Source organism: Cryptomeria japonica, chromosome 8 (genome assembly GCF_030272615.1).
Source record: "Cryptomeria japonica chromosome 8, Sugi_1.0, whole genome shotgun sequence".
In the NCBI taxonomy this organism is placed as follows: Eukaryota; Viridiplantae; Streptophyta; class Pinopsida; order Cupressales; family Cupressaceae; genus Cryptomeria; species Cryptomeria japonica.
This window is the reverse complement of record NC_081412.1, coordinates 658852722-658863299: the sequence shown is the minus strand read 5'-3', so window position 1 is coordinate 658863299 and position 10578 is coordinate 658852722. Positions and strand designations below refer to the sequence as shown.

Here is a 10578-nt window from a genome sequence, read left to right as displayed (position 1 = left end):
TGTATTAGCACACAATACTAGTTCTTAGAGGGCTTGATGATCTCAAAAGAAAATTGGATTTTCTACTCTCATGAAGGATAGGGTCATTTTTGATAGGAAGGTGTACGAGGAACTATTAGTCTACGGTTGGAGGAAAATCACTCAATTGATGATCTCCCTCTTTCAATTGAATACTAAAGGCTTAGGTTATCATAGACACATTTATAATTCTATTTGTGTTATATTATTAATATATTTATTGTTCAATTGAGATGATATATGTAATTGAGTTTATGTTTCAAAGATGTATTATTCGAAAGGCAAACATGAAAATTATAATGTAACAGATTGATTATATCCTTACGTAAAAATAATGAGAAAATTGATCAACATAATTTTCCTTCAATGCTTATAATTGCATTACGAATATTTTAGTATATTTTACATTCAATTTTTAAAAGGAAAAATGCGATGATTTGTCATTTGTTATAAAATTATTATTAGAAAAATATAGAGGATTGAATGTTTTGAAATAGTTGGATTCAATACATCCATGTTGAAGGCCCCTTCAAAGGTCTAGTTAGGTATGTGTAGGTTTAAAATCATACAATTCCAAAGGAACGATCTAATCTTAATATCATTGGATTATATATACACAAAAAGCCCAAAGTGAGAACATTTAGGAAAAATATGGTCCACACTGAACAATGATAATGGTCCTCATCTTTAGCAAGGATATTCTTAGTTTATCATTGTGCTACTCTAAGAATCATCCTTCCACTTATATAAGTCTGAGAGATCTAAATAAAGAGGGCATCTTTCCACACAACTATTAGGGCACATTCAAGGTGAACACTACTTAATTTGATTACTTGAATTAAAGTCATAATACAATTCCATTTACCTAGGGTTTCTTTGATAGTCTTTTCTTTTAGGGAGGGACATTCCTTATACATTCTAGGATCAAAGAGTGCCCTTTATGAGGAAGATAACTCAAAAATAAATTAAAGCCTCCAATCAGTGGTAGCAAGTGGTTATAGAGAGTTACAACTGATTTAGAAGTTAGATTAATCTCCAATAGATGTAGAATGAAAGCGTTGATGAGGGTTGAAAACAGATGAGGTAGAGGTGCATGAGAAGCCTTTTAGAGAAGGAGGTTTGGGTTTTGGAGTGACCACAAAAGGAGAGAGTAATGGAAGAGGGTTGGAGAAGCACTTGGCTCCTTTTAAACACAAGCCTCTAGCCATCTACCATAACAACATCTTGTAGTCAAAGGAGGAGCAACACAATTGACAAAAAAAAGGAGAATTTATTATCTTCAATGTACCTATTGGATTGTTTTAAATACCTATTCACTACCCATAATGTATTTATGACCAAGTGTACATATATATAGCTATTTTATCATTTAAAAAGAATACTAAGAATACCACATGCTATTATGTAAATATGCTAGGATCTGAATCTACAACTTAATTTAATTAACATGTCCATAAACTACCTCTAAAGGTAAACAATAATACTAATCAATATAATAATTCACACCTATTTAAAGGGGTTGAAGCTATTCTGGCTCCAAAACAGACCTTTCGTACAGCGTGATAGCAACGTGTTAGTCAATTGCAACCGTTTATTGCAAAATCGACAATGTAAAACACGCAACTATTAGTCAATTGTACTGCCATTTTGGAACCAGAATAGATGCGTCCATTTAAAAGTAAATGATATTTTAATTTTTTACTTTTATTAACCATATATACTATAAATCCATACATAAAAAATAATCTTACATTACGTATGGGAGACAGTCAACTCCTCTATCATTTAAGTCTACCCTGTATGGTTCCAAGCAGATAGTGCCTAGCAAGAATCGTACAGAAAAATATTTTTTTAGTATATTTATCAAGCATATTATATATTTTTTTAATTTAATAAAGCTTGTCTGGATTCGAGTTTTATTAGTTTAGTGCAGCAGATATTGCTGTCAGCAAGTTTTTTGGTACATTGGCAATTGCCTGGAAAGATGTCTGCACTGTCGCTGAAGTTTCCTGCTTAAGGATATTCTTTCTTGGGCACCACTTCACTACTTTAGGTGCATTTACGTTGGGGTCCAGTTTGACAGAGGAAGCCGGCCCGTTGATCCCACCGTGCCGGCTCTTTTAAACTCCTTTTTTTCAGTGCTGAAACCCCTGTTTGTTCTGAAGAAACTGGTTTTCTTTAGATCTGGAGGATTCATTTAGTTTGTTTGGGGATAAAATGGCATCGGGAGTCTCCGACAGTGCCAATATGAGTAGCAGTGATAATGAATGCGGCTTCAACAGAAAAATGAAGGAACTGGTGACCGTTATCAGAGGTACGTAAGAAGTAGTTTCTCTGTAAACATCTGTGTATTCTATGTCTTTTTTACTATCCTTTATAGCTTTGTATAATTGTAGTGGGGTAAACTAGATTAAATTTTCTGTGGGATCTCTCTGATTAAAGATATGTACCTGCTGGAAATATGTTCCAGCAGTTCAGTAGCAGTTAATTGTTTATTGGTTATCATAGAGGATTAATATTATGGTGAAGAAAAGGAAGGGCTAAATGATATTACCAAACATGCCCAGATCCAGATTGTCAATATCTGTCTTATAAAAAAAATTATCCTGTGCATGTGTGGAGTAGGAAATGAAATCTAGACTTCAAACAAGACTTTGAAATAAACCCTAATTATTAAAAATATCTACCTAGTAGTCTAAATTATTTTACATATAGGTATATTACTCCTTGTCTAGGTTATTGGTAACAAAAATTCAAATTATGTTATGAGATTCTATCTCTTTTTGTCTTGATGGCTGACATATAAATGGGTCCCAGAGTGCTTACCTAATCAAAAACAAAAATCTTGAAATATTCTTTTCAATAAATAATTCTCTTGAATGTAGTTTTAGATCATAAATCCAAATTATTTGAAATAGTTCATTTTCAACTTATGCTTACATCTTTAATCTTATTTGAAAACATTTACCATTGTATTCTCTTTCCTTCCTGTCATTTTTCTCCTTTTTATGTTTCCTCTATTATGTGAACTTAGATATATTCTTTATTACTTCATTTACTTGTATATATTTTTCTTTCTATGGTTCTTTCTTTTAAATCATTATAATGGTTTGACTTTTTATTCCATTTATATGTCCATATTCTTAGCTTCTCATGAGCATCATGTTAACTCGAACATATTAATGTATGTTGATGATTTATTGTATATGAATAGTAGTTCTAAGATGAATGATAAATTCAAAATCATTATGATGAATTGGTTTGAAATGAAATATGTAGGTTTCATGCATTTTTTTTTTTGGAACAATTCAAAATCTTAATGATGAATTAGTTTTAAATGAAATATGTAGGTTTCATGCATTTTTTTAGGAAGGGAGGTTTATCAAAGTGAGGATGTAATTTTCATTTGTAAGAAAAAGTACACAAAAAAATATGTTGAAGAAATTTTATATGGTTGATTGTAAAACAACCTCCACTCTAATTGCTTGTGGAGTTGAGTTGTGTAAAGATTATGGTATTGAAATAATTGATGAGACAACTTACAAAAGTATTGTGAGAATTTTGACATTTCTAACCCACAAAAGACTTGATATTGCTATGTAGATTCTCTTGTTTCACAGTGTGTGATAGAGCTATCTAAAATATAAAAGAAGCCATTACTAATTCTTATCGAGGAACTAATTTGGATGACTACAAATATAGACTGATTGATTATTTTTCTTTTTGTTTGGGTTAATGGAGCTCGATGAATCAAACTAAATTTTCAATTTTATCCACCAAATTAGAGTATATTACAATCATTTCCATATGTACATAGGCATTATGACTTTAAAAAGTTGTAAAAGAGATTGGATAGAAACAAATTTAGGCTATACTGATTTTTTGATAACTTGAATTCAATCAAATTGCCAAGAATATATTCCATTATAATAGGATAAAATATTTTGATTTGAAGTGCTAGCATTTCATTCAATATTTAGTTCAAACGAAGGAAGTAGAACTAAGTATAGAAAGACTCAAGAACTAATTGTGGACATCTTTCCTAATGGCAATTGCAAAGGTCCATTTCTTGACAATTTGATATCATATTGTAAACCCTCTCAACATCAAGGGGGAGTATGTTGATAAATGATTGATGAGTCTTTTCAGCACACAATTCACCTTCATTGTCATGCATAGTTTTATTTTTAAACATCTAGTTTTAGATAACTATTTGTAGTTGCATATTTTTATGAGCTACATGTAAGAAAAATAAATCCTTTTACTATCTTTAGATTTTATGAACTATATCTTAGAGGATACAAGCTCTATTAGAATTTTTCCTTGGTGCTATTTTTCAAGTAAGCTTTGAAAACTATTGTAATAATCCTCTTTCAAATAATACAAGATTTTTTTTTGAGGTGTATGCTAGAAATTTGTGTATGGTTATATCTTTCACTATTGTTCAATAGTATTATTCAGAGTTGTTTTTTATTTGTTGACGTATTTTTGTTTTTTATTTGTTGTCGTATTGTTTTCTCTTGATTAAAAGAACTGGGTTTAGTTTTTAGAATCTCCATCACTAAGATTCAAATATTAGAAGATTAAAGTAAGCAAATTTCAATATTCAAATTTTTGCTAGTTTATTCTTGCAAGGAGAAGTTTAGGTTGGTTCACAAGTTAAATGTACAGACACTGTAGAGAAGAGTTCGCTATACCATTTATGATGGACTGGTGAACATCAACTGAGTGGCTGCAAGTGAAATAATAGATGATCTGTGCCGACAATAATCAATTTATTTTAACCCTGTATAACTTATGAAGGTTGAACGAGTGCCCGACAAAAAAAACATCTATATAACTTCTTAAGGCTCGACAAGTGGACTACTTAAGGTTTTGCATGTTAGAAAAAAGAATTAAGGCTTTATTTTGAATTCCTAAATTTTATATGAGTATTAGAATAGAAGAAATATTGTATAATCTTGCACCCTCGTGACATCTGTCCAATTTATTCTGTGAAGAAACATTAGGAGAGAGCGCTGAATACAAGAAATTAAGGAGCTGGGAATATTCTCAAGCTCAGCGTGAGAGCCGGGAGACTACAAATTTACACGCCAACGAGTCCTCTCAAGCCAGCAGATCGACCTGCAGGTAAGATCCATTTTATTTGAACGTTGCTGTCTTTCTTTGCCAACTGAACCCAAATTTACAGCTCACTCATTATTTCGCTTAACAGTGAGCAAGGACAAAAGTTTGATGTATTTCTCAGCCACAGCGGTAGGCAGAAAAATTTTGTTAGGCAGCTACACAGAGACCTCACAAACCAAGGCGTATCCTGCTTCTTTGACGAAGATCGTGAAAGTTGTTTGCCAGTGGCAGAAGATTTCCCCTCTCGTATATTTCAAGCCGCTGAGACATGCAAAGTAGCAGTTTTGCTTCTCTCTAGGGATTTCATTGAAACAAAGTGGCCAATGCTGGAACTCTCTACTTTCGTGAAAGCCAGAGATAGAAATCCCAATTTCAAAATTTTACCCTTGTTCTTTATGATTCCACCCGAAGCTCTAAAACGAATTACGGCATGCAACAAAAAGTGGAAAGAGTTTGAGAAATCCAAGGAAAGGCGAGCCGAATGGCACCGAGCTTTGAAAGTAATACGAGGAATTAACGGGTTGAAGCTTACTGAAGATGGCGATGAACTGGAGTTTAGAGATGAAATTGTGAAAAAAATCTGGCGTATACTTCCAGCACCCTCACCAAGGTATCATGTCCCTGCTATGCAAGGAGAAGCACGAATGTGTCAGGTCAAAACACCTCACCATTCATTTCCATAACTCCTTTCTTTTGCTTTTGTTGTACTGTACGTCTTTAAAGTTGGCCAAATTTGGTGTAAGAAATATTGTGTGGATTTTGGTTTAAACATGCATATTTTAAATATGATATTTCTAATATTGTTATCTAGATTCAATTGTGTAGCTTTTGATTCAAATTTATTGACTTATGTTTCATGAGTAGTGGTTCACAATAACCCATCTTCGACAAGAATGAATGATACACTTAGCACTCATTATATAGAGAAAATGTATGATACACTTAGCACTCATTGTATCAGATCTCTCTCTCACGAGAATGAATGATATAGACTTAGCACTCGTTCTCTCTATGCAATGAGTGGGCCTGATGCAATGAGTTGTAAGTGTATAATTAATTCATTTATACAATGAGTATTAAGTTTATCATTCATTTTGATGAGAGATGGGTTATTCTGATGGGTTCTTGTGAACCACTATTCATGAAACATGAGTCAATGAGTCTGCTCAAAAACTACAGAGTTGAACCCTAATAGTAATATCATAATTTGACTTGCTGTGGAAAGTATCTTCAATTTATCAATATATTTAAATTTTTGTTTGCTTAAATGATTCATTTGAAATCACAGTAATAACAAAATATTATTAAAAAAACAATATGATTTCAAATAAATCATTTACACAAATCAAAACTTAACATATAATAACTCATTTACAAAAATCAAAAGTTAAAATATACTGTTTATGTGCTGTTTCACTCTGAAATCTCCATGAAATGGAGTCCACGCTCTCTGGATTGAATCTGCAACTTTCACGTTTCGAAATTTGATCGACATGAGTGAACAAAAATAGCTCCTTTCTTTGAAGATCTTATTTTACTGACACTCATATGTGTAATTATTCTATATATCGGTTCCAGGAGGTCACAGAGCTCTTCAACAAAGCTCAGCCCACCGAAAAGGGAATCCGTATTGTTGGATTGTATGGAATAGCAGGCCACGGGAAAGCTACACTTGGCAAGGCTTTCTGCAACCGGAAATTGGGGGATTTTGAAGGCAGAGTATGTCATCTGGAATTTTCCAGAGGCGATTCATTCGAAAGAACAAAACTTGCCCTGCAGTATCTCACTCACCGCCCACAATCTTATCTCCAAACATTGATATGCCAAAATCAGGTAACCAATTTCATATGTTTTAATTTTGTAAATTCTCTTTAAAACTCCAGTCTTCTGAAAATGACACGAGAACAAGATATGTAAGTATTCTACATTTTCTAATAACTTACAGGCACAAGTTGAGATGCATACAAGAGTGAAGGGCCAAAGGGTATTGTTGGTTCTCGACAACGTCACAGAAGAAAGTATAGACGAAGCGACATATTATCTTCGCGCAGACTTTGGAGAAAACAGTTGCATCCTTTTGAGCGCTCGAAGTGCTGATTTACTGGTAAAGCATTTCAATATAGACTCGCGGTCATGCATGCGCGTCCCAAGGCTTGAAGAGGAAGAGGCCATAGCCATCTTGTTGGAAAGGGCATTTCCAGTAGAGTCAAATTTAGGGGCAGAGAACAGAGGATTTGCTTTGAAGTGTGCAAAAAGATGTTTGTTCAAAGACACAAGTTGTGACATCGGTCCGAGAGCTCGATCATTCCATCCGTTGGCCTTAAAAGCCTTTGGCGGCTACCTGCTAAGTAAGTACGGTTCGAATTTGTCAAAATGGGTTGCTGAGATAGATGGCATGGTAGACGGATCCGGTGATGGTTTAGATGAAGTGTTCACTGTGCTGTGCAAAGCTTTTGATGACATGGATCCGATATACCAAACCATATTCATACTTCTTACTGTATATAGGCTGCCCAACATGTCTCCCCACAAAGTTACGGAGTGGCTTGCAATAAACTGCAACGAAGAGATCAAGTATATTAAGAAAGCTGTAAGTTGAATTTTGCTCTTACAGTTGTTTGCTTTGTGATTGAATTTTAAAACCTTTGGAAGCTAAAATTTCGTTATTTATGGGATCAGGTTAAGGATCTAATGAAGAAGGCTTTTATTGAAAACTTTGAAGCTGAAATCCGCATACATGACCTTTACATTGAGTTCGCTCAAAGTAAAGCAAAAAGGATGGAGAGATGGCTGTGGTGGAAGGGCGATGGACCTAGTACACGTGGGCTGATTTCAAAATCCAATGTAGGGTTTGAATTGGCTAAGTTGGAGCAATGCATGCACCGAAGTCCATCCCAGATCGCCCGCATGTACCTTCAAAATCTATCGGTGCTTCAGCTCGTAGGTGTGCAGAATATGGCCAAGATTGACTTGGGCAGGATGAACAGTCTCAGAAGTATCACATTACACAATTGCAAAAATCTGACAGCACTTGAGGGAATGGAAAAATTGCCATGCATGGCATGGGTTCAGATGAGGGATGTAAATCCCATGCTAAAACTTCCAGAACTAAGCAGTCTCGCTGCGTTACAATATCTGGAGATCGACATTGCAGACAGCCGTGTGGTCAATGAGCTGGGAGATCTTACACCTTGTTTATTTCTCAGACAGATAATTGTTCGCTGTCCTTCTCTCTCGGAGTTCCCCAGGGTAAATGGTTTATCATATTTGGAGAAAGTGGAGTTTAGTGTGTGTGATAAAGTGAAGAGGCCCCTGGACTGTGCAGAATGCGTAGAGCTCCAAAGTATTGTCTTAACTTTTTGCAGCCAGATGGCTGCTTCGCCATTGCTGGCTGGATGTAAGAAACTATCCAAAATTGTTTTGTCAGACTGTGATGCAGTGACGGCATGTCCAGAGATAGATGTACCAAGTGCTTTAAAGACATTAGAATTGCAGATTTCATCAGAAGCTGCTTCGGCACCCAGAAATTTAGAGTTTTGTTACGGACTAGAAAATCTTCAACTATGGAATATGGGGAAACTAAAGGAGCTTCCAAGTTTAAGACGTTTATCAAATTTGACTGTGCTCAAGCTTGGCAAGTGTGGTATAAGGGAGCCACCGGATCTTACATGTTGTGACATGCTGGAGGATGTTTACTTTTTCACGCTCAAGAATTTAGAAAGGTTTCCCAACTTCTCGTCACTAAGGAAGTTGAAGAGCTTGAGTTTATATAACTGCAGGAGGGTTCAAGATCCTCCTCTTATCTGGGGGTGCCATGAATTACAGGTGTTTCATCTGCTCTACAATGATAATATGAAAGGACTTCCAAAGATGGAGTGCTGCCCACGATTAGAGGAAATCAAAGTGAGTTGGCATTGTGAGGACGAGATCACTTATGATGGAATTGATCCGGGCAGTTGGGAAATCGATGACGATGGTGGGTTTTGGCTGGAGCACTTCAAATATGAGATCATACCAAACTTGAGTGATGTAAGCGTGCCAGAAGCATTGGAAAATTTACAGTGGCTGAACGGCAAGAAAATGCTGGTGAAACGGTATTTCCGCGGATTGAAGCTCTATTGCTCTCTCACTGCTCCATATGAACTATACGTGCGAAGGAAGTTTTCGGGGCAAACAATGGCAGGAGCTGTTGCAGGTCGTGATGAATCGTCTGAGAGCTCGGAGCGTTACGGCCAAAATTTTATTACTCTGAGATCGACAGATAGCAAAGTGAGGGCTTTCCCGACGCTGGGCAGGGTTTGTGAAGATCGTGCTTGGTTGAATAGAGTGCAAGAGTATTTTGATATTGCTTGCACAAATTCTGCCTCGGGAAGAATTTAGTACCAGCTTTAAATGGTTTATATGAAAAACTAGATTACTTAGACTATTCTTTTGTAGATATATGACGTTGCATGTTGTATTTCATTGCTTTTAAAAGCAGTAACACAAGAACAATGTGCATAGATACTTAATATTGTAAGACATGTATATCTATGATTTTATGTTTTGGGGTTTACTTGTAACAACTAGTTTCACAAATAATAATATGATTTTTTTGTGTGAGTTTGGTTTGTAATTTGATTATATTATGATTTTATTATTTGGTATTAGATTTAAAGTATAAATTTGGTGTGGATGTGATCTAGATCATTTTTATAATTGTAAATTTGAATCTCAAATTTCTTAAGTTTGAACAATTTTATATTTAGCTGAACACTTCACTAGTCATTATGAGGTTATTTGTCACACATTTGTTTTTTGGAATTTAGTTGTTATATTTTTTATTGACGTAAGTGGGGAAGGGCCCCAACCCATTACAACTCAGACAAAAAGAATCAAAACAACAAACTATCGAGGGAACAAATATGAGAGTTACACGTAGGTAACTCAAGTAAAACACCACAAAGTTGAATTGGACCTAAAACATAAACTAGTGAACATCAGAGCTAGGACCAAGAAGTTGACCCAATGGAACAATCTGAGATTTCTGGGTCAAAAGGGAATTATTCTTAGTCTTTTGTCATACAACTATCCAAGATGAAACATCCTTTTCTAGGGAAACAAGGGGAGAAATGTTTGTAGATCCCTTACACACAATAGGCAAGTCGAATAGGCGAGTCGCTAAACCCAGAAGGGGGACTTGGTAATCTGAGGAGAGAGAATCGAGGACCATTGAAGGGATAAGGCCATTACTCAAAAGATAACTAGAAGGAGCCATAGGAACATGCACAACGTGGTCTAACATAGAGCCAAGAGCAGGGGCCATTAGAAAGTGAAACAAAACCAATCGAAGGCTAGTACTTGAAGGAGAACTCGAAGGAGCCATAGGAACATGCACAACATGATCTGACACAAAGATATAAGAAGGGGCTATCAGAAAGGGAAACAACACTA

The 10578-nt window shown here is 35.3% G+C and overlaps 1 protein-coding gene across 1 annotated transcript; it reads left to right on the top strand.

Moving 5' to 3' along the window:
- The first annotated feature begins 2150 nt into the window (after positions 1–2150).
- On the top strand, positions 2151–9688 carry LOC131049660 (uncharacterized). Its single transcript, XM_057983726.2, has 6 exons — positions 2151–2332; positions 5019–5148; positions 5234–5798; positions 6724–6978; positions 7091–7735; positions 7825–9688. Exons 1-6 carry the CDS (start codon positions 2236–2238, stop codon positions 9523–9525), a joined length of 3393 nt encoding a protein of 1130 aa, XP_057839709.2. The 5' UTR covers positions 2151–2235; the 3' UTR covers positions 9526–9688.
- Positions 9689–10578: the final 890 nt, after the last annotated feature.

Excerpts from the sequence above, each read along its gene's own strand:
- LOC131049660 (XM_057983726.2), top strand. The coding sequence starts at position 2,236 with ATGGCATCGGGAGTCTCCGACAGTGCCAATATGAGTAGCAGTGATAAT. Across the intron at positions 2,333-5,018 it reads ACTGGTGACCGTTATCAGAG|AAACATTAGGAGAGAGCGCT; the intron begins GTACGTAAGAAG and ends TATTCTGTGAAG. Across the intron at positions 5,799-6,723 it reads GAGAAGCACGAATGTGTCAG|GAGGTCACAGAGCTCTTCAA; the intron begins GTCAAAACACCT and ends TATCGGTTCCAG.